This window comes from Mauremys mutica, chromosome 4 (assembly GCF_020497125.1).
Source record: "Mauremys mutica isolate MM-2020 ecotype Southern chromosome 4, ASM2049712v1, whole genome shotgun sequence".
Lineage (NCBI taxonomy): Eukaryota > Metazoa > Chordata > Testudines > Geoemydidae > Mauremys > Mauremys mutica.
Window position 1 is genome coordinate 148,738,314 of NC_059075.1, and position 24,431 is coordinate 148,762,744.

General features: G+C 52.7%; 1 protein-coding gene across 1 annotated transcript; it reads left to right on the plus strand.

The window, feature by feature from the left end:
* Positions 1-1,683: 1,683 nt before the first annotated feature.
* On the plus strand, positions 1,684-23,477 carry LOC123368300 (zinc finger protein 420-like). Its single transcript, XM_045012985.1, has 4 exons — positions 1,684-1,864; positions 2,382-2,511; positions 3,835-3,951; positions 20,313-23,477. The coding sequence occupies exons 1-4, from the start codon at positions 1,841-1,843 to the stop codon at positions 22,250-22,252; spliced, it is 2,211 nt and encodes a 736-aa protein (XP_044868920.1). The 5' UTR covers positions 1,684-1,840; the 3' UTR covers positions 22,253-23,477.
* Positions 23,478-24,431: the final 954 nt, after the last annotated feature.

Sequence of the window (24,431 nt, forward strand, 5' to 3'; positions counted from 1 at the left end):
TGGGCAAGGAGAGATCTGACCACTCAGGAACCCACCAGCTTTTAATGAGATGAAAGGAGGGGGCAGTTCCGTGGTATGTACTATTGTATGACTGGTAGGGTTGCCACCTGTCCAGGTTTTGGCTTTTGTGTCCGGGTGCCATTTAGGGTTTCTGGGTGTCTGGTTTTTGGGATCTGGCAACTCTAAATGGTGCCCAAATCAAAAGTCTGGTTACAGGGTGGGAGGAGGCAGCAGAGCTGAGCAAAGATGAAGGGGCTGAGGCAGGCGTGCAGATGTCATTGAATCCTGCGTGCAGATGTCATTGCCCCATTTAAAAAAAAAAAAGATGTATTGGAATTGAAAAAGGTTCAGAAAAGCACAAATGATTAGGGATATGGAACAGCTTCTGTATGAGGAGAGATTAGTAAGACGGACTTTTCACCTTGGAAAACAGATGACTAAGGGGGGATATGACTGATGTCTATAAAACCATGACTGATATAGCGAAAGTAGATAAGGAAGTGTTGTTTGCTACTTCTCATAACACAAAAACTAGAGGTCATGAAATCAAATTAATAGACAGCAGGTTTAAAACAAATAAAAGGCAGTATTTCTTCACGCAATGCACAGTCAACCTGTGGAACTCCTTGCCTGAGGATGTTGTGAAGGCCAAGGGTTCATATAACAGGGTTCAAAAAAGAGCTAGATAAATTCATGGAGGATAGGTCCATCAGTGGCTATTAGCCAGAATGGGCAGGGATGGTGTCCTCATACCTTTCACAGCAAGTGCAGGGCATGGCGAGCTTCTGGAAAAGCCAGTTGCGGTTGGCATCCTGCGGGCCCTTGATAAGTTTGATTTTGGACCATTTATTGTGGCCGGTGGGGGCAGTACGTGCGGTGTGCAGGGCAGCGGGCGGGAGCAGACAGGCTGGGCCCCAGCTCCTTCAGCGCCAGCACTGAGGCCAGAACACGGCATCTGTATGGGGCAGCTACTGTCTCCATGGCGCTGGGCAGGGACATGGGTGTAAGCTTCTGAAACAGACATACACTACGTTATACAGATGGGTGAGAAAGCCTGTAACATACACATAACACAATCTCATGCACACACTGTGCAGCCCTCCTGAAACACACATGTAGCACACACTACAGCCAGGTGTGACTGAGCTCCTGTAACACACACATACACACAGCTCCTGAAACACATGCACATTCCAGCCAGGGGTTAACTCCTGTAACACACGCACACTACACAGCCAGGCTGGGATCTGTAAAACACTCACATCACACAGCCTTCCTACAACACGCTTACCTGCACACCGTACACAGCCTGGGGTGTGATCCCTAGTAACACACACACCCCAACATCACACAGCCTAGCAACAAACACACCACACAGTGTTACTGTGACACTGACACACGCTGCACAGCCTGGCCTGAGCCCTCTTGTACCCACGTGTCCCCGCTCCCCTCCCAGAGCCGGGAGAGAACCCAGGAGTCCGGGCTTCCGGCTCCCCCCGCCCGGCACAGCGGGGACCAGGCTGCCCCCTTACGGGCTCCTCCCGCCCGGGCGCGAGGTGACGCGAGCGGGGGCTGGGCCGGAAGGTCCCTTCGCTGGGGCCTCCCCCGGCTGCTGGAGCCGGCGGCGCAGGCGCAGGCGCGGGGCGGGGCGGCGCGGGGCGGCGCGGGGCGGGGCCTGCCCGGCCCCCTGGGTCCCAGCCCGGCCCGTGCGCAGGCGGGTCCCGGCTGCAGCCCCAGCGCGGGGAGCGGGCGAGAGGCGGCCCCGGGGAGGCAGCAGCCGCGGGGCGGGAAGTCGCTGCCCGGGCGGAGGAAGCGGCCGGGGCCGGAGCCGAGCCCGGCGATGGCTGCAGCGGGGCCGGCGCAGGTAGGACGCGGGGCGGGGACTCCCCGGCCGGGCACTGGCTGGTCCCGGCTGGGGGCCGAGCCGAGGGGGGCCGGGACCCGGGTCCCTCCCGCGCTAGTGACCCCGGGGCTGGGGGGCCCTGGCCGGGCGGACACGCGGAGCCGGGCGCGGCCCCTTCCCCCGAGCGCGGCCCCGGCCGGGCAGAGGAGCCGGGGCGGGAGCGGGGCTGAGCACAGGCCTGGGGCGGGGGCGGGGACTCCGGCCGGGGGCGGAGCGGGGGGCGGAGCCTGTTCCCTGCCCTGGGGTTCGGGCCCTTCCCAGCGCCCCGCCCAGAGCCCCGTGGGGAGCCGAGGGCGACTCCTGCCCCGGCCAGCAGGGCCCCGGGTCCCTGGGGGAGCTGGGGGGGGGAGTGTCCCTGGGTCACAGGTGCTGGGCGGGGGGGTCCCTGGGAGTCGCACCCCTAGAAACCGCGTCCCCTGCCGAGACTCCGGGCTGGGGGCTGGAGCGGAAGGTGCTGAGTGTGGAACGCTTGTGCCAGCAGCTCCAGGTGGCGTTTGAGGACGTCGCTCTGTATTTCACCCGGGAGGAGTGGGAGCTCCTATCCCAGCCAGAGAAGCAGCTGTACCGGGACCAGATGCTGAGGAATTACTGGACCGTCATTTCCCTGGGTAAGGACTGATTTCCCTTCATTTATTCACATGTATAAAATATTTGGGTTCCCTCGAGGCTTAGGGTGGCACATGGCAGCCAATCACTGAGTGGTGGCAAATGCCAGCTGCTTTCAGGTCAGCTCCCTGTTGGAGGTGAACTCAGGGCTACAGAGCCTGGGGCTAATCTTTGGGCTAGTCTACACTGGCAACGCTAAAGCACGGCCGCTCTAAAAAAACGCTCTGAAAAATCTCTCTCCATAAGGCATAGCTACCAGCGCTGGTGCACTGTTTACACTGGTGGTTTACAGCGCTGAAACTTGCTGTGCTCAGTGGGGTGTTTTTTCACACCTTGAGCGAGAAAGATGCAGTTCTTTAAATTGCCAGTGTAGACCAGGCCTTAGTGTAATTTGTTTATTTGCGTTTCCTACCTCAGTCATGGCACATTAGTGATGTTAGCAAACAGTCCGGGAGCAACAATCTTTTCCAGGAATCCCAGCCAGACGTTGAGGGCAGCAACTCTGCCTCAGGAAATGACTCTAGTTAGACAAATAAGGCAGGGAAAAAATGCTGCTGCAACAGCTCCCCACCTCCCCGCAAAGAATGAACATAGTAAATTTAACAACTGTACAGTTGAACAATGCAAATGAACTGGAATGTCTGTGTACCGGCGCCACCTGGTGACACCTGCCATGACACGTTGTGGCCAATGAGCCTTAATGACATGCCCGAAACGTTTCAACAGCTATAAGATGGCAAAGGACCAATGTTCCCTTCTTCCAAAGTCTTCCCTGTGATAAATGTTTCAGGAGATAGTTGAGTAAGTGAAATAATGACCAGAAAGATGGTGATTGTGGATTTTCTATTCACCTTCTCTCTTAATCTGAGACTAATGGGTGTTCACTGGTTTTTCTGTGGGTTAAAGGAAATTCATGTGTCACACTTCTCCTATGGAATGTGGTGCCACAAGTTAGCATAGAGGCCAAGGTGTTAGCAGAATGGGATATTTCTATGGAACATCTAGAGTTACCCCAGCAAGGCTTTAAACTCTGCCCCCACTGCAAAGTGAGAAGGGGTGTAGATGTTGCCGATTCGGAGTACAAACTGAACTTGCCTGATGAGAGATGGGAAGAAATCTCATCTAAGGATGGTTTATTTCTTTATTCTCCTGCTTGAGATCTCTTGCGCTTTCCTCTGAAGCAGCAACTGACAGCAGTGTCCCGTCATGCTAGGTGCATGCAAAAACATGACCGAGGTCAGGGCCCTGTTGTGCTGGGCTGCACCAACATATAAATGAGTCCCTGCCCCCCAAACTTTAGTAATAAAACATTCCCCTCCAAACAGGCTCTTCAGGTTCCAAACCGGACTTAATCCATCGGATCGAGATAGGGGAGGCAGAGCTCTGGATCCGGGATGCCGAGGGCTCCAGGGTAAACTCTGGGTCTGAGAGCCCCCCCTCAGGTGAGTCGTCATAATCTGATCCCTTCTGATTTACACACTTGCTAGCGGAGCGCTCCTTGATGTGGAAGGCAAAGGCAGAGTGAGTTCCATTGGCTAGGAGCTGAAGAGAGACAAATTGAAGCTGGGAATTAGGGGCCAGTGTTTATCTGGGAGGGGAATGAACCACTAGGAGAGCTCCCCTCAGGATGCAATGGATTCTCCCTCACCGGGAGTCTGTCGGTGGAGATGGGGCGACTCTCTCTCAAAGCCCCGCTCTAACCGAGCCAGGAGTTCCTGGGCCAGAGGCAGGAATCGCTGGGGAGATTCTCTGGCTGGGATAGGCAGGAAGCCAGACTGAATGGGCACAATGAGCCTGTCTGGCCTTGACATCTTTGAATCGTGGAAATCATAGACATGTGGGACTAGAAGAGACCAAGGTAGGTCATCTAGTCTAGTCCCCTGCACTGAGACAGGACTAAGTATTACCTAGTCCATCCTTGACAGGTGTCTGTTTAACCTGTTCTTAGAAACCTCCCATGATGGAGATTCCACAACCTCCCAGGTAATTTTGTTCCAGTGCTTAACTACCCTCAGAGTTTGGAAGTTTTTCCTAATCTGTAACCTAAATCTCCCTTGCTGCAATTGAATCCTATTAAATTTTCTCCTGTTCTCAGTGGATAAGGAGAACAATTTATCACCCTCCACTTTGGGAGGACTGTTGTCAAGGGTTCTTCCCTCCCCTCCTTCTCCAGACTAAACAAACCCAATGTTTTCACTTTCTTCATAGGTCTTGTTTTCTAGACATTTAATCAGTATTGCTGCTCTCCTCTGAGTCTCCCCAATTGGTCTACATCCTTCCTGAAGTGTCGGGCCCAGAACTGGACACAGTTACTCCAGTTGAGGCCTTATGAGCCCTGAATAGTGTGGAAGAATTACCGTATATACTTGTTCATAAGCTGAATATTTTTGGTAAAAAAGTGACGCATCAAAGAGCGGAGGTCGGCTTATAAATGGGTCTACACCAAAATTTGATGATTTTAAACTCTACGGAATCATTGAATTGAATATATAATACATTGCGTTTTGTTTACCTGGAGCATCTGCAGGCATGGAGCCCCTCAGCTCCCTGTGACCACGGTTCACCGTTCCTAGCCAATGGGAGTTGTGCCACTTCCCGTAGCTCCCATTGGTTGGGAACGGGGAACCACGGCCACAGGAAGCTGAGGGGCTCCATGCCTGCAGACGCTCCCAAGTAAACAAAACGACCCGCCAGTGGCTTACCCTGACAGGCCGGGAGCCAAAGTTTGCCGACCCATTTATTGATGTCAATACTGCAGCCTTTTAAAGTTGCAAAGGCTTTGTTTAGTGGACTAGATTGGCTTGAAAGGAATACTAAAAGAGCAGTGCTGCAGATCTGCATGACATTTGACCCACGCATTTCACAAAATGCTACGCCTTACAAGCCAATCAGAGAAATACAATGAATAATAGTACTATAGCACTGGCGTCAGTCCGCTACTGTGTAATTTGATCTCTTCATGCATTTCTACCAATGGACCTCATAATTCTCGAGCCAGTATGAAAATATAACGTGCAGAATCGATGGAATCTCTAATAAAATTGAAATAGCCTGTTATCGCCACAGACATGGCAATCTACAGGGCTCCTTTGAAATAGACAAAGAACAATAATAATTTGATAAAGCAGGTGACATTCCTATATAAAGTCCTACAAAATCTATAACTATAATAATAATAATAATCTATTTTCATACTAGTATTTAAAATGAACAACGGTGAAATCAAAAGAAAAAGGTCTGCTTATCACGCAGCGTTCAAACTTAAAGTTGTTGAATATGCAGAAGCAAACAATAATTGCGCCGCTGCTCGTGAATTCTGTATCAATGAGAAGCAAGTAAGAGAATGGCGAAAAAATAAAACAACACTAAAAGACATGCCAAGAAGCAAGAAAAAATGTCCAACGAGGTGCGCTTCATTTCCTGAGCTAGAGAAAGATCTCAATAATTGGATTGTTGAATGTCAGCAAAATGGGTACATTGTCACTAGAACTGGAATTCGTCTGCGTGCTCTGCAAATGTCGAAAGACGACAAATACAAGTCAGTAAAGCCGTCAATGTTTGTCGCATCAGCGGGTTGGTGTACTCGCTTCATGAACCGTCATGGTCTCTGTCTTTGTCAGCGAACTAAGATAGCGCAAAAGCTGCCGAGAGATCTGGAAGATAAAATCGAATCTTTCCAAAGGTTTATTATAAAATATCGAAAGGAATATGCATTTGAACTGTCACAAATAGGAAATATGGACGAAACACCAATGACATTCGATCTCCTGAGCAACAGAACGGTAACCGGTGTTGGTGAAAAAACAGTTTTAATTAAAACCACTGGCCATGAAAAAATCTATTTTACGGTGGTTTTATCATGTTTGGCAAATGGATCAAAGCTGCCTCCTGTTGTTATTTTTAAAAGAAAAACCTTGCCTAAAAACATGAAATTTCCTGCTGGTGTCATCGTACGTGCACACGAAAAGGGATGGATGGATGAAAGTGGGACTATTGAATGGCTGGAAAAAGTGTGGAATAAGAGACCAGGAGCACTTTGCAAGAAACCTGCTATGCTCGTTTGGGACACGTTCAGGGCACACAAGATGGATGAGGTGAAAAATGTGGCCAAAAATATGCAAACGACTTTGGCTGTAATACCTGGAGGCTTAACTTCAGTTCTACAACCGCTTGATGTCTGCCTGAACAAACCCTTTAAAAACAGGCTACGCAAAATGTGGTCTGAATGGATGTGCTCAGGCATGGCGAAGTTGACAAAAGGCGGGAATCTTATGAAGCCCGAAATCAATCTGGTCGCCCAGTGGATCAAGGACGCGTGGGTGTCCATTCCCTCGGAGATGGTAGAAAAATCATTTCGGAAATGCTGTATCAGCAATGCACTCAACGGGTCAGAAGATGATGCCATATTTGATGATGACACAACAGAGGCTGATGATGAGAAGGAATCTGAGTCTGAAGACGACACTGCCAACATCTACGATGACAATGCAGGTGCAGCTGTGACTGAAGCCGAGTTAAATGAACTGCTTGGTGAATCAGAGACTAATTCAGACTTCGAAGGATTTTAAGACTTTTAAAGTCTCATATTGGTCTAAGTTACTTGTTTTAAATATCCATTTACTGATTTTAAATAGTGACTGTAATTTTGAAGGTGAATACGTATTTGTTCAGTTATTATAACAACAACAGGTTTTTCATTAGATTACATTAAAATAATTCTAGCAAAACTTTTGTTTCTTGTGATGACAGCTTTTAAAATATAGCAGGGGTCAGCAAACTTTGGCTCCCAACCGGTCAAGGCACCACTTCCCACAGCTCCCATTGGCTGGGAACGGCAAACCGCGGACATTGGGAGCTGAGGGGCTCTGTGTCTGCAGACGCTCCAAGTAAAGAAAACGTCCCAACCCGCTAGCGGCTTACCCTGACGGGCTGGGAGCCAAAGTTTGCCAATCCCTGAAATATAGGGTCGGCTTATGAAAGGGTCATACAGTTTTTGCTATTTTTACCTAACCATCTTGGGGGGGTCGGCTTATAAACGAACGGGCTAATGAACAAGTATATACGGTACTTCTCGCATCTTGCTTAAAACATTCCTGCTAATACATCCCAGAACGATATTTGCTTTTTCCCCCAACTATATTCCACTGTTCAACTCATAGTTAATTTGTGATCCACTATAACTGCTTGTTCCTTTTCTGCAGTACTCCTTCCTAGGCAGTCACTTCTCATTCTGTATTTGTGTGATTGATTATTCCTACCTAAATGTAGTACTTTGAATACGATCTTTTAGAATTTTTTCCTTTTCTATTCACGCTATTTCTCCAGTTTGTCAAGATCCTTTTGAATTTTAATCCTGTTTTTAAAGCACTTGCAACCACGCCTCTCTTGGAATCATTTGTAAACACTATGAGTGTATTCTCTGTGCCACTGTCCAAATCATTTATGAAGATACTGAATAGAACCAGACCCAGGACAGATCCCTGCACGATCCCACTCAATGTGCCCTTTCATCTTGTTTGTGAACCATAATACTCTGAGTTGTGCAACCACCTTTAGTAGCCTTGCCTAGCCTATATTGCTCTACTTTGTTTGTGAGATGGTCATGTAAGACAGTATCAAAAGCTTTAATAAAGTCAAGATATGTGACATCTACTGCTTCTCCCCTATCCACAAGGCTTGTTACCTGTCAAAGAAGGATATTAGGCTGGTTTCACAAAATTTGCTCTTGACAAATCCATATTGACTCTTACTTATTACTTTATTTCCTTCTAGGTGCTTACAAATAGAACGTTAAATTACTTCCTCTATTATCTTTCCAGGCACTGAAGTTAAGCGGGCTGGGCTGTAATTCCCTTGGTCCTCCTTTTCCCCCTGTCTATAGCTGCCCTTTTCCCGTCCTTGGGTCCCTCTACTATCCTCCACGAGTTCTGAGATAATCGCTAATGGCTCAGAGAGCTCTTCATCCAGTTACTTAAGTATTCTAGGATGTATTTCATCAGGCCCTGCCGACTTGAAAACATCTATTTTGTCTAGGTAATTCATAACTCTTTCTTTTCCTATTTCAGCCTCAGATCCTACCCCATTGACACCGATGTTCACTTTGTTAGTTGACCGATCACTGCTAACTTTTTGGCAGAAACTGAAACAAAAGAGGCATTTACCAGTTCAGCCATTGATGCATTTCCCCTTCTTGTCTTTTTCTCCTCATTTAGTAATGGACCTACCCTGTCCTTGTTTTCCTCTGTTTTCCCATGTATTTGTAAAATGCTTTGTTTTTTCCCTTTACTTCGCTAGTTCAGTTTTGTTTTTTGCCTTGGCCTTTCTATTTCTTGTACGACTCTTTTTTGAATTTCAGGTCATTGAAAATCTTCTAGGTAAACCAGAGGGGCTCTTATAATACTTCCTATTTTTTCTATGCATTGGTAACCCCTGACCTAGGATGAGACCTACATATGATGGGGCCTCCAAACCACGACGAAGAAATGGATCGGAGATGGGGCTGTGATGAAATGGGAAGGGGGGTGGAATTGTGATATGGGACAGTGGTGGGGTGGGAGATTTGAGGGGTGCTGAGGGAACAAGAGAGATCTCCATGGTGGGGGAAGTTTTTGGGGGCCTCATTTATCTAGTGGGTAGGACAGTGCAGTAGGATGCGGAAGATCTCACTTCAGTTCTAGAAGCGAATCACTACATGCCTCAGTTTCCCCAGCTGTTTAATGGAAAGGGCACTGGGGCTGTGAGCAATGTTCCCTCTCATTTTTTCCATCCATCTGCAGAATAAATTTTGTTATGTGCGAGGTATGTGCCTAGATATTAAAAGTTACCATAGGGATAATTACTCCAGCCAGGAGAGGTTAGGTATTTTAGAACTCACTAATTAAATTTTAATTAAATTTAAGTGCAAGAGAAATAAAAATCATGAAATGCATAGACCAGTCAAATCTCTAAAGTAACGCACTTCAGAAGAGTAAAATTGCGGAGAATATGTGTGCATTATAGGAAGTACCAAGAAGTAACAATAATACAACAAGTGTGTGTTCGGAGGTGAGTGTGAAAGAGCCAGAGACTGTGTGTGTGTGTGTGAGTGATATGATACACAGAGTCAGTCTGTGTGTTAGCTGCTGGGGAAGTTTCAGAGACATTCACTCAGAGCTCTCCTGAGCCCCGTATCCCCATACCTCACTCTGAGGAGACAAACAAGTACCTGGGTAGAAAGACAAGCCTGTCCGGCCATAGACCACAACACCTGCTAGGCTTCCCACACCTCAGAAAATCATACCAAGGTTGGAGGCACCCTAGAGACTTTTCAGATGGCTTTTCATGCCTCTGCCCCCTGCAAGAGCATCCCCGAGTCACTGGCCCTTGGCAGAGAAGGCGCTGTCCTCTCCAGGTTCCCACCCCACCCCCTCTCTGCCACTTCACTTCACACATGACCTCTCAGACTGGAGAAACCTGTCCCCAGCAAGCCAGGAAAAAGCTGGGAATAACACAGGGTAGGATCAGTCACATATGACTAATGTAAGGTGATGCCATGCAGAGGATGCCATTGTGTAGAGCAGATCTCTAGCACTTGCAGCGTTTCGCTGTAATCTAAAATTGCCCAGCATGCCAGGCAGCTGCTGTGGGGGGAGTGGACACATTTGGGGACCAGATTAAATCGTCCTGCGGGCCGTGTCTTCGAGTACCCTGGTGTAGGGGCTGGGTGTGAGAGAGAGGGTGGTGGGATGGCCTTTGTCATAGCCCCTCTCCTCCTCCTCCTCTTTGTAGCATGAAACCTTTGTCACTTACATTGCTTCAGTGTCAGTGCTTAGCACAGCCCTCAGCCCTAACGTGCCTGTGACTGTCCACAGACCAAAGGCTGGGTGGCACCATTCACCCCTTCCAGCTCAGCAGTGCCAGGGATCGGGTTGTGACTCAATACAGACGTGTTTTCCAGGTTACATCGCGCAAACCCTGAGTGACTGCTCATCCCCTCAAATCCTTCACACGCACCCCCAAAACCCTCACCTTCTTGAGGATTTTAGTTTAGTTTTAGTTTTGCACAAAGACTGAAACCTCAGGCCGAGAGTAAATGATTTCTTCAAAAGGAATTCCTAGAAAAGGACTCACTCCCCCACAGGAATAAGCTACAGTGTTCTAAGCAGCTTTAAACCGGTCTCGCTGCATCCACATGAAGGGATTGTAGCCCCTTAACTGAACTAGTTTCAAACCATTATAATTATAACAGCCAAAAAAAAAAAAAAAGGGGGAACAGGCCTCATGCTATAAAACAGGAGAAAGTGAAGAACCAGCACCATGGAAATAAACCCCTCTGACTGAAATAAACACAAAATCAGTTTGAAAACAAAACCAGATAAAGCAAAGAGAACAGCTACTAAGGGTTTTTACAGCTAGCTGACTGGCTGAGTGTACTTCCAGCACCTGTCCCCCTCCTCGCCCTGCCCAGGGGGAACTTGCTACCGAAAGAAGCACCCTTCTGCCAGCACTGCAACCCTAACCCCGGCCTGGTGCAGAGAGGTTGGGGTAGAGGGGATCTGGGGGGCAAGGCCATTCATGGAAATTTGACCCGCCTCCCTCACCGTCATGACTTGGGACGGGGGCAAATCTAAGTGGCACTGTAACCCCGCAGGCCAGGTCTCAGTGCCCGGAGTGAGGCGTTGGGTCCTGACCTGTGGGACAGGAGCCGCCATTGCAGGGTAGGCATCCATCCGAAAAACAGTCATCCATGACAAATCTGTAGCCCTAACCGTGAGCTAACACCAGGATTGCCTCTGCTCTCTCCAGCAGGGCTCGGGATCCTGGGGGGAATGAGGACACAGTCTGAGTGTGGGGAGAGCACGGCAGGAAAGCAGGATCCCATGGCCAACAGAGGGATCCATGCACAGGACGCAGTCCATCCCTGGGGTAAACTCAGCCAGAGACCAGATGTGGCTACACACCAGACACTCCCCATGGGCCTGTGTCCCCATCGCTGCATCGACTGCAGCAAGAGGTTCAGCAACCCCTCCGCACTGACCCAGCACCAGTGCGTGCACACCAGGGAGCGGCCGTACTGCTGCACTGACTGTGGCAAGAGCTTTGCAAAGAGCTCAGCCCTGAGAACACATCAGCGCACGCACACCGGGGAGCGGCCGTATTGCTGCACTGATTGCGGAAAGGGCTTTGCAGAGAGGTCAACCCTGAGAACACACCAGCACGCGCACACCGGGGAGCGGCCGCACCGCTGTGCTTACTGTGGCAAGGGCTTTGCACAGTTTGCACACCTGAAAAGACACCAGCGCACGCACACTGGGGAACTGCCATACAACTGTACCGACTGTGGCAAGGGCTTTGCGCAGAGCTCAAGCCTGAGAATACATCAGCGCACGCACACCGGGGAGCGGCCGCATTGCTGCACCGACTGCGGCAAGAGCTTTGCAGAGAGCTCAACGCTTAGAATACACCAGCGCACACACACCGGGGAGCGGCCGTATCTCTGCACCGACTGTGGCAAGAGCTTTTCAACGAGCTCAATACTGAGACGACACCGGCGCACACACACCGGGGAGCTGCCGTACCGCTGCAATTACTGTGGCAAGAGCTTTGCACAGAGCTCAATACTGAGAATACACCAGCGCACACACACTGGGGAGCGGCCGTACCTCTGTGCTCACTGTGGCAAGGGCTTTGCACGGAGCACATACCTGAGAATGCACCAGCACACACACACCGGGAAGCGGCTGCACCGTTGTACTGATTGCGATGAGTGTTTTGCACAGAGCTCATCCCTGAGAAAACACCAGCGCGCACACAGTGAGGAGCAGCCGTACCGCTGCACTGAATGTGGCAAGAGCTTTGCGGGGAGTTCAAAGCTGAGAAAACATCAGCGCACGCACACTGGGGAGCGGCCATACCGCTGCACCGACTGTGGCAAGAGCTTTGCAGAGAGATCAAAGTTGAGAATACACCAGCGCACGCACACCGGGGAGCGGCCACACCACTGCACCGACTGTGGCAAGAGCTTTGCAGTGAGCTCAAGCCTGAGAGCACATCAGCGTACGCACACCAGGGAGCGGCCGCACCGCTGCACCGACTGTGGCAAGAGCTTTGCAGAGAGATCAAAGCTGAGAATACACCAGCGCACGCACACTGGGGAGCGGCCATATCGCTGTGCTGACTGTGGCAAGGGCTTTGCCCAGAGCTCAACCCTGAAACTACACCAGCGCACGCACACCGGGGAGCGCCCGCACTGCTGCACCGACTGTGGCAAGGGCTTTGCCCAGAGCTCAACCCTGAGGATACACCAGCGCACGCACACAGGGGAGCGGCCGTACCACTGTGACGATTGCAAGAAAAGCTTCAGCAGTGCCAGTACGCTGACCAGACATCAGCGCGCACACACACCGGGGAGCCGCTGTACTGCTGTGCCAACTGTGGTAACAGGTTCAGCAATGCCAACAAGCTGACCCAGCTCCAGCGCATGCACACCGGGGAGCAGCTAGACCGCTCGCTGACTGCGGCAAGGGCTTTGCACACAGCTCAAACCTCTGAATACATCAGCGCACACACCAGGGAACGGCCATTCCAATGCACTGTCTGCAGAAAAAGCTTTGCACAGAGCTAATACCTGAGAACACCAGCGCATTCACAGCGGGGAGCGGCTGTACAGGTGTGCTGACTGTGGCAAATGGTGTGCTCACTTGGGCAACCTCACCTGGCACCAGTTGACTCACTAACACCCCTCTGCCAGTGCCAGGGCCTGAGGGGCTTCTGGCAGCGGGTGGGCCTGGCACAGTGCCAGCAGATGCAGATGAGGGAGTGGTCCTGTCCCCATGATGCCCAGCAGAGACTGTGTGGGGCAAGGAATGGGACTTGGCTGAGTGTGGGGAAGAGCAGACAGGTGGGGGGATTTTAGAGTAGATGGTCACAGCCTACTCCATTAGGGTCCCCCTGCATCAAGCCAGGATCCAGCCAGGTCTCTCTGTCAAACTCTCCCCAACACATATAGCTGTGAGGCAGCCGGGACAATCCCTCTCCACCCCCCCCCCATCCAGATGGGACTGAGGCGGGAACTTCCCCCCACACCTACCTCGGTTTTAGCCAGGGGGTGACTCTTAGGTGACATTGGAGATGGGATTTGCAGTCCTGTCTCAGCATGGATTGGGAGTGGGGCAGGACAGCCCAGTGCGTGTGATTGAAAGACGACTCAGGAACTGCTCATACCGTCTGTTTTAAACAGAAATGTGATGAAGAAGAACTACGTACCTAAGCTGTAACAAAGGTCTGTCTAACCAGGTGTTTCTTTGCTATTAAAGAAGCTGATGCATTTGGATGGTGTGTGGATAAGCCAATGTGAAGTGTCAATCTTTAAAATAAATCAGCCCAAATGTATTAAGGCCTAACTGACCATGAGGCCTGATGAACTGTGTGACTGGCAGGTGCTCACAGAGAGTTTTGCATTATTCTTTGGGGAATACTATGCCCCCAAAAAATTAAAAATTCTGCACACCATATTTTAAAATTCTGCATATTTTATTTGTCAAAATAACACAATGTAATCACACTAGTTTCAATTATTTTGATAATTTATTTCAAACTACCGATCAGCAACTATGTTTGTTACAATACAAACAAAACAAAATTCAGGAAATGATTTTTCACAAATAGATTCCTTACTAGCCATTTTAACACAGAACTTTGAGTAATAATTCATTTAAACTACCATATCAAAATGTATTTCCCGCACCCCTCAGAAGCAGTGCAAAGGCTTGGGGGAGCCAGGGGGCAATGGAGGAGCTGAGGGAGAGGGAAGTGATTGCTGGGGAGGAGCCTGGAGTGAACTTTGAGAGTTGTTGGGTGTGGGTGGGAGAAGTATGGAACAGGTGGTTTTCGAGGGAGAGGGGAAGAGGGATAGTTAGCGATTTGGGGAGCCTCCCCTATTGAACCCTGGCTCACCCTTGGCCTCTCCAATTGAGTCAGGCACATCTGCCCTCTGTCCCCATGTGTCCCTGCATCCTCCCAGCCCCGTGTGTCCCTGCCTCCCGCCTTCCACCCCTATGTGTTCCTGCATCCTCACTTGCATTCTGCCTCGGATCATTGTTACCTCATTAGCTCCTAGGATCCGTGGGTGCCCCATTCTGTCCATCTCCCCCATAGTCCTTACCTCCACACCTGACCCCACTGGGTCACTCCAGCACACTCAGATTTTCCCTCAGATATGTATGTTCTGTCATGTCCAACCCTCTCCCAGGCAGTTGAGAAACGCTAAATTTGTTATTCCTTTAAAGGGAATAATATACACCAATTCCTTTCCATAAACAAAGTTACTCCGACACTTTACTTAAACACACTGGGTTAGATGAAACCATGAATTAAGTTTATTAATTGCAAAGAGATTTTAAGTGAGTACAAGCAATGAGGCATAACAGTCAGAAATGATTACAAGAATAATGAAAATAAAACGCTTGTCTAGTGCCTAGTTGAACTATATTAGATTAGATCACTGACCAAACAAATTAAGCCTCCACTCTGATCCAGTCTGGCTATTCCCTATGACTTAAGTCAGTGGTTCTCAACCTTCCCAGACTACTGTACCCCTTTCAGCAGTCTGCTTTCTCTTGCGTATGCCCAAGTTTCACCTCACTTAAAAACCACTTGCTTACAAAATCAGACATAAAAATACAAAAGTGCCGCAGCCCACTAGTAGTGAAAAAATGCTGACTTCCTCATTTTTACATTATAATTATAAAATAAATAAATTGCAATAAAAATATTGTACTTCTATTTCAGTGCATCGTATACAGAGTGGTATAAACAAGTCATTGTCAGTATGAAAGTTTAGTTTGTACTGACTTTGCGAGTGCTTTTTATATAGCCTGTTGTAAGACGAGGCCAGTCTCTAGACGAGACGGTGCACTCCCTGGAAGACCTCGGCATACCCCCAGGGTATGTGTACCCCTGGTTGACAACCACTGACCTGCTTTTGCCCAAGGTCAGAGAGGGACCAAGTGGCAGAACTAGGAATAGAAACCACGAGTCCTGTAGTCCAGCCCAGCACCATAACTTCAAGCCCAGCCTCACTCCCTCATTCAACTGCGCTGACTCCCAGTCCCCCCTGTTTTAACCCACCACGATCCACTCCCCTCCCAGAGCCAGGGACAGAATCAAAGTGTCCTCACTTTGAGCCCCCCTGCTATAACCCACTATCCCCCTTGCACAGCTGGCGATGGGACCAGGGCCGGCTCTAGACCCCAGTGCGCCAAGCGCGTGCGTGGGGCGGCATTTTGCCGGCAGGCGGCTCCGGCGGACCTTCCGCAGTCATGCCTGCGGGAGGTCCACCTGAGCCGCAGGACCGGCGCCCGGCAGCGCGCCCCCTGCGGCGTGCCGCCCTGCTTGGGGCGGCCAAATTCTTAGAGCTGCCCCTGGATGGGACCCAGGAGTCCTGAGGCCCTGGTGACCCACTCCCTGCCCCAAACTACCTGTTCCAGGGCCCTTCCCCTCTTCAGCCACCATTAGCTGTTACCTTAGGCTGCTTGAACCACAGAGACTGGGCTGCCCCCCTCTTATGCGAAACAGCTGTGAGAGCTGGGCAGAGACTTTGGGGAGCTGTGAGGCAGAGGAAAGGTCCAGTGGAGGAAAGATGAGAAGGAGAAACGCTACCCCACAGACCAGCATCCTCTGCTCCAGCAACTAGGGAGGATTCTGGCCCTGGGTTAACAGAGGCTAGGGGGTGCTGGGGGTAGGGGCAGCAGGGGCAGTGCTAGTGGTCATGGCAGGGCATAGCCGCAACCTCTGCCTGGGCCCCATCAGGTACTGGGGGGCTGGGAAAACTCTGTAGTGCCCCCTCGCTGTGGCAGAGCTTGTGGGGCACCGGGAAGCTGGCAGGGCTCTGTAGTGCTCCCTCTGGCTGGGGCTGTGTCACACACAGGATCCACCCCTTCCTCCCCTGCCCCCCATACCTTTCCCCGCGAAGCGCAGCAGCATGGTGAGCTTCTGGAGGAGCCGGCTGCGCTCGGCATCCCGCGGGCTCCTGATGTGCTTGACCTTGCACCATTTGCTGTGCCCGGCGGGGGTGGGACCTGAGGTGTGCAGGGCCCGGCATGCTGAGTGGGGGGCAGGGGCAGCTGCTTCAGCGCCAGCACCGAGGCCAGAACACGGCACCTGTATGGGGCGCCTGCCCTCCCCATGGCGCTGGGCAGGGACATGGGGGTGAGCTCCTGAAACACACACACCCAGAGCCCTCCTCTAACACACAGACAGGTCTCCTGTAACACCCCACGCTGTGATCCCTTGTAACCAACGCACCATCACACAGCCCGACCCGTCTCTTACTGTGACACACACGCTGCACAGCCTGGCCGGGGCCCTCTTGTACCCACGAGTCCCCGCTCCCCTCCCACAGCCGGGAGAGAACCCAGGAGTCCGGGCTCCCAGCCCCCCACGGCACAGCGGAGACCGGGCTGCCCCCTGACGGGCTCCGGCCGCCCGGGCTCCAGGTGCCGCGAGCGCCCCCGGCGGCCGGACTCGGGACTCAGGCGTCCGGGGGGCTGGGCCGGAAGGTCCCTGCGCTGGGGCCTCCCCCGGCGGCGCAGGCGCAGGCGCGGGGCGGAGCGGGGCCAGCCCGGCCCCTGGGTCCCAGCCCGGCCCGTGCGCAGGCGGGTCCCGGCTGCAGCCCCAGCGCGGGGAGCGGGCGAGAGGCGGCCCCGGGGAGGCAGCAGCCGCGGGGCGGGAAGTCGCTGCCCGGGCGGAGGAAGCGGCCGGGGCCGGAGCCGAGCCCGGCGATGGCTGCAGCGGGGCCGGCGCAGGTAGGACGCGGGGCGGGGACTCCCCGGCCGGGCACTGGCTGGTCCCGGCTGGGGGCCGAGCCGAGGGGGGCCGGGACCCGGGTCCCTCCCGCGCTAGTGACCCCGGGGCCGGGGGCTGCAGCAGCCGGAGCGCGGGGGCCGGGGAGCGGCGCTGGGGCCCCCCCGGGGCTGGGGGGCCCTGGCCGGGCGGACACGCGGAGCCGGGCGCGGCCCCTTCCCCCGAGCGCGGCCCCGGCCGGGCAGAGGAGCCGGAGCCGGGGCGGGAGCGGGGCTGAGCACAGGCCTGGGGCGGGGGCGGGGACTCCGGCCGGGGGCGGGGCGGGGGGCGGAGCCTGTTCCCTACCCTGGGGTTCGGGCCCTTCCCAGCGCCCCGCCCAGAGCCCCGCGGGGAGCCGAGGGCGACTCCTGCCCCGGCCAGCAGGGCCCCGGGTCCCTGGGGGAGCTGGGGGGGGGGAGTGTCCCTGGGTCACAGGTGCTGGGCAGGGGGATCCCTGGGAGTGGCTCCCCTAGAAACCGCGTCCCCTGCCGAGACTCCGGGCTGGGGGCTGGAGCGGAAGGTGCTGAGTGTGGAACGCTTGTGCCAGCAGCTCCAGGTGGCGTTTGAGGACGTCGCTCTGTATTTCACCCGGGAGGAGTGGGAGCTCCTATCCCAGCCACAGAAGCAGCTGTACCGGGACCAGATGCTGAGGAATTACCAGGCCCTCGTTTCCCTGGGTAAGGACCAATTTCCCTTCTTTTTACTCACAGCTATGAATTCTGACAAGTTTCCTTGATACCTCAGCTGCATGTGGTGGCAAATATCAGCCCCTTTCAGGCTGGTTTCCTGTTAAAGGAGAAATCAGGGCTACAGAGCCTGGATCTAATCTTAGTCTAACATATTATGTACCTCAGTCCTGCAACAGAGGTGGTTGCAAACAGCACATGAGCAACAACCGCTTCCAGGAATCCAAGCCCAGACTCTGCCTCAAGAACTAACTCTAGACAAATAAGGCAGGAAGAAAACTCTCCTGCTGCTTGTAACAGCTCCATACCTCCCCCAAAAGAATGAGCATCATAAATTTAACAACCGTACAGTTGAACAATGCTGCATCCTAAGCAAAAGAACTGATAGGTCTGTGTAATGGAGCCACCTTGTGCCACATGACTCAGCCCCCAAAGCAAATTGAGAAGGTTCCATAGCTTCAGAGTATGAACCAAACTTGCCTGGTGGGAGATGGGAAGAAATCTCCTCTAAGGAAGGTTTATATCATTATTCTTCTACTTGGGATCTCTTGGGCTTTCCTCTGAAGCAGCGACTGAGAGCAGTGTCCCGCTGTGCCAGGTACTGTGTGAACACACCTGGCCGAGGTCAGGGCCTTGTCGCACCCAGTGCTGCGCAGCCACACCTTGATTGAGATCCGGGCCCTGTTGTGCTGGGCTGCACCAACATATAAATGATTCCCTGCCCCCAAAACTTTAGTGAAAAACGAATTATTTCCCCCAAAACAGGCTATTCAGATTCCACACCAGACTTAATCCACCGGATCGAGCTAGGGGAGGCAGAGCTCTGGATCTGGGATGCTGAGGACTCCGGGGAAAGCTCAGGGCCTGAGAGCCCCTCCTCAGGTAAATCATAACAATCCAGTCCCTTCTGATTTACACAGCTGCTAGCAGAGGGCTCCTTAACGTAGAAGTGTAACAAGGGGTGCTCTTGGGTGACACAACTGAGAGTATCAATTCAGGACGACCTGGTTAGAGCAGGGCAGTCACAGCCCAAGGCTGGGGGTCCTTCACTACTAAGGCACATCAAACCAGCGAAACAGAAAGGATTTCAGTTTCACACCCCTGGTTAACCAGAAGTCATACAAGCAGTTTCCTCAGATACCCCAGTTCCTTTGTATCACCACCAGTAGCACTCCTTATAGGAACAAATGATTATTAAAACCAGTGTCCCCAGTTAAAGAAAAAGGTTCTCCCGATCCCAAAGGACCAAGCCCCAGACCAACATCCAATTCAGATTTCACCCACAAATCACACTGTTTCCAATCCTTTGAAATCTAAAGGCTTATTCATAAAAAGAAAGAAATATAAATGAGAGTTAAAACTGGTTAAATGGAATCAAATACATACAACAGTTGCAAAGTTCTTGGTTCAGGCTTGTTTCAGGCTTGATGGAATTACATCCAATGCATGGCTGGGTCATTCGGTCCTTTGTTCAAAACTCCACTTGTAGAGAGGTTACTCCAGAGATACGGATTGGAAGCAGGAATGAAGACAAAATGGAGGGGTTTCCAGGGCATTTTTTATACCCTCTGCCATGTGGAAGGGCCCCTTTGCTGCTGTGATTTTCCACAGTAAGGACAAGATGAAGTTCGGAGTCACAGGGAGTGTGTCTGGCCTTGATATCTATGAATCATAAAATTGTAGGCCTAGAAAGGACCTTGGTAGATCATCTAGTCCAGTCCCCTGAAGTGAGGCAGGGCTAAGTATTATCTTTCTAGATCATCCTTAACAGGTGTCCGTCTAACCCAGGGATGGGCAAACTTTTTAGCCCGAGGGCCGCATCTGGGTGGGGAAATGGCATGCAGGGCCATGAATGTAGGTCTGGGGCAGGGAGTTGGGATGTGGGAGGGAGTGCGGGGTGTATGAGGGGGCTAAGGGAAGGGGGTTGAGGTGCAGGAGGGGGTGCATAGTGTGGGAGGGGGCTCAGGGCAGTGGTGCAGGGAGGGGTGCAGAGTGTGGGAGGGGGCTATGGGCAGGGGGTTGGGGTGCAGGAGGGGTGGGGTGCGGCAGGGGACTCGGCAGGGGGTTGGGGTATGGGAGGGGTGCGGAGTTCAGCGGGGGGCTCAGGGCAAGGGGTTGGGGGGTGGGGTGCAGGAGAGGTTTGGGCTGCGGGTTCCGGCTCAGCACTGCTTACCTGAAGTGGTTCCGGAGTGGCAGCAGCTCACACTGGGGCCAGAGTGGGCTCCCGCTTGCCCTGTCCCCAGCCCGGCGCTGCGCCAGGATGTGGCTAACACCGGGATTGCCTCTGCTCTCTCCAGCAGGGCTCAGGATCCTGGGAGGAACGAGGACACAGTCTGAGTGTGGGGAGAGTGCAGCAGGAAAGCAGGATCCCACGGCCCACAGGGGGATCCATGCACAGGACACAGTCCATCCCCCGGATAAACTCAGCCAGAGACCAGATGTGGCTACACAACAGAGACTTCCCAGGGGCTGGCGCCCCCACCACCGCATTGACGGCAGCAAGAGGTTCAGCAACCCCTCCGTGCTGAACCAGCATCGGCGCATGCACCCCAGGGAGCAACGGTATTGCTGTGCTGACTGTGGCAAGAGCTTTGCACACAACTCAAGCCTGAGAATACATCAGCGCACGCACACCGGGGAGCGGCCGCACCACTGTGCTGAGTGCGGGAAGGGCTTTTCACAGATCGGACACTTGACAACACACCAGCGCACGCACACCAGGGAGCGGCCGCACCACTGTGCTGAGTGCGGCAAGGGCTTTTCACAGATTGGACACCTGACAACACACCAGCGCGCACACACTGGGGAGCGGCCATACCACTGTGAAGATTGTGGCAAGGGCTTTGCACAGATATCACAGCTGAGAATGCACGAGCGCACGCACACAAGGGAGCGGCCACACTGCTGTGCTGACTGTGGCAAGAGCTTTGCACAGTTATCACAGCTGAAAATGCACCAGCGCACGCACACCGGGGAGCGGCCGCACTGCTGTGCTGACTGCGGCAAGGCCTTTGCACAGATCTCACAGCTGAGAATGCACCAGCGCACGCACACCGGGGAGCGGCCGTATCACTGCACCATCTGTGGCAAGAGCTTTGCGGAGAGCTCAAAACTGAGAATACACCAGCGAGCGCACACTGGGGAGCGGCCATATCGCTGTGCTGACTGTGGCAAGAGCTTTGCAGAGAGCTCAAAACTGAGAATACATCAGCGCACGCACACCGGGGAGCGGCCGCACCACTGTGCTGAGTGCGGCAAGGGCTTTTCACAGATCGGACAGCTGACAACACACCAGCGCACACACACTGGGGAGCGGCCATACTGCTGTGAAGATTGTGGCAAGGGCTTTGCACACAACTCAAGCCTGAGAATACATCAGCGCACGCACACCGGGGAGCGGCCGCACCACTGTGCTGACTGCGGCAAGGGCTTTGCACGGATCTCACAGCTGAGAATGCACCAGCGCACGCACACCGGGGAGCGGCCATATCACTGCACCATCTGTGGCAAGAGCTTTGCAGAGAGCTCAAAACTGAGAATACACCAGCGAGCGCACACTGGGGAGCGGCCATATCGCTGTGCTGACTGTGGCAAGGACTTTGCGCACAACTCAAGCCTGAGAATACATCAGCGCACGCACACCGGGGAGCGGCCGCACCACTGTGCTGAGTGCGGCAAGGGCTTTTCACAGATCGGACACCTGACAACACACCAGCGCGCGCACACTAAGGAGCAGCCATACTGCTGTGCTGACTGTGGCAAAGGCTTTGCACACAACTCAAGCCTGAGAATACATCAGCGCATGCACACTGGGGAGCGGCCGCACCACTGTGCTGAGTGCGGCAAGGGCTTTTCACAGATCGGACACCTGACAGCACACCAGCGCACACACACTGGGGAGCGGCCATACCACTGTGAAGATTGTGGCAAGGGCTTTGCACAGATACCACATCTGAGAATGCACGAGCGCACGCACACAGGGGAGCGGCCACACTGCTGTGCTGACTGCGGCAAGGGCTTTGCACAGTTCTCAGCGCTGAAAGTGCACCAGCGCACGCACACCGGGGAGCGGCCGCACTGCTGTGCTGACTGCGGCAAGAGCTTTGCAGAGAGCTCAAAACTGAGAATACACCAGCGAGCGCACACTGGGGAGCGGCCATATCGTTGTGCTGACTGTGGCAAAGACTTTGCACAGATTTCACACCTGAGAAAACACCAGCGCGTGCACACACACTAAGGAGCGGCCATACTGCTGTGCTGACTGTGGCAAAGGCTTTGCACACAGCTCAAGCCTGAGAAAACACTAGCGCGCACACACCATGGAGCGGCCGTATCACTGCACCATCTGTGGCAAGAGCTTTGTACAGTTCACACACCTGACAACACACCAACGCGCGCACACACAGGGTTGTGGCCGCACCGCTTTGCTGACTGCGGCAAGAGCTTTGCACAGATGTCAGTGCTGAGAAAACACCAGCGTGCACACACCATGGAGCAGCCACACCGCTGTGGCAGCTGTGGTAAGAAGTTCAGCAGTACCAACAAGCTGACCCAGCATCGGTGCATGCACCCCAGGGAGCAACGGTATCACTGTGCTGACTGTGGCAAGAGCTTTGCAGAGAGCTCAAAACTGAGAATACATCAGCGCACGCACACCGGGGAGCGGCCGCACCACTGTGCTGAGTGCGGGAAGGGCTTTGCACAGATTACACACCTGAGAAGACACCAGCGCGCACACATACCGGGGACTTGCCATACAGCTGTGCTGACTGCGGAAGGGGCTTTGAGTATATCTCAAACCTGAGAGCATACCAGGGAGCGGCCATACAGCTGTCCCAATTGTGGCAAGAGCTTCAGCAGCGCCCATACAGTGACCAAACATCAGACCGTGCACACCGGGGAGCGGCCATTCCAATGCACTGTCTGCGGCAAAAGCTTTGCACAGCGCTCGCACCTAAAAATACACCAACACATTCATACCAGGGAGCAGCCGTACAGCTGTGCTGATTGTGGCAAATGCTTTTCTCAGTTGGGCAACCTCACCCGGCACCAGGTCACTCACACCAACACTCTTGTGTCACTGCCAGGGCCTGAGGGGTTTGTGGCAGCCAATGGGCCTGGCACAGTGCCAGCAGATGCAGACCAGGGAGTGGTCCTCTCCCCATGATGCCCAGCAGAGAGACTGTGTGGGGCAGGGAAGAGGACTTTGCCGAGCAGTGTGGGGAAGAGCAGACAGGTGGGTAGCTATCCCACGGAGCATCTCTTCCTCTTCTGCCGCTAAGTGTTTTGGGAAGTGAAGAGGAGCTTGACCTTGAACTCACCACCCATAGTAGCTACGACACAAAGTTGCTTGTGGCATTCACAGAGGTGCTGACCACAGTGCAACATTGCTTTTGGGCTTGGGAAACAAGCACTGAATGGTGGGATCACATCGTCATGCATGTCTGGGGTAAGCAGCGGCTGCAGAACTTTCAATGAGGAAAGCCACTTTCGTGGGTGTCATAAACAGATAAGTTAAGGGTTAATGTCTCTTTTACCTGTAAAGGGTTAAGAAGCTCAGTAAACCTGGCTGACACCTGACCAGAGGACCAATAAGGGGACAAGATACTTTCAGATCTTGGTGGGGGGAAGTCTTTTGTTTGTGCTCTTTGTTTTGGGGGTTGTTCGCTCTTGGGACTAAGAGGGACCAGACATCAATCCAGGCTCTCCAAATCTTTCTGAACCAGTCTCTCATGTTTCAAACTTGTAAGTAACAACCACGCAAGGCGTGTTAGTCTTATTTTTGTTTTCTCAACTTGTAAATGTTCCTTTTTGCTGAGAGGATTTTACCTCTGTTTGCTGTAACTTTGAACCTAAGGCTTGAGGGGGTTCCTCTGGGCTATATGAATCTGATTACCCTGTAAAGTATTTTCCATCCTGATTTTACAGAGATGATTTTTATCTTTCTTTTCTTTAATTAAAAGCCTTTTTTCTTAATACTCGATTGATTTGTCCTTGTTTTTAGATCCAGGGGGATTGGATCTGGACTCACCAGGGATTGGTGGGGGGGGAAGGAGTGGGGATGGTTAATCTCTCCTTGTTTTAAGATCCAAGGGGTTTGGATCTGTGTTCACCAGGGAATTGGTGAAGTCCCTCAAGGCTACCCAGGGAGGGGAAAGTTTTGGGGGGACAGGGAGTGACCCAGACACTGAAAATTTCTGGATGGTGGCAGTGATACCAGATCTAAGCTAGTAATTAAGCTTAGAAGTGTCCATGCAGGTCCCCACATCTGTACCCTAAAGTTCAGAGTGGGGGAGGAACCTTGACAGGTTCATATAACAGGATTCAAAAAAGAACTAGATAAATTCATGGAGGACAGGTCCATCACTGGCTATTAGCCAGGCCAGGCAAGGATGGTGTACCTGGCCTCTGCTTGC

What these genes read in the sequence shown, in the direction of transcription:
- LOC123368300 (XM_045012985.1), top strand. Translation starts at nt 1,841, where the DNA reads ATGGCTGCAGCGGGGCCGGCGCAG. An exon ending in CTGGACCGTCATTTCCCTGG is followed by an intron (nt 2,512 to 3,834) that starts GTAAGGACTGAT and finishes CCCTCCAAACAG; the next exon opens with GCTCTTCAGGTTCCAAACCG. An exon ending in GTCTGAGAGCCCCCCCTCAG is followed by an intron (nt 3,952 to 20,312) that starts GTGAGTCGTCAT and finishes TGCTCTCTCCAG; the next exon opens with CAGGGCTCAGGATCCTGGGA.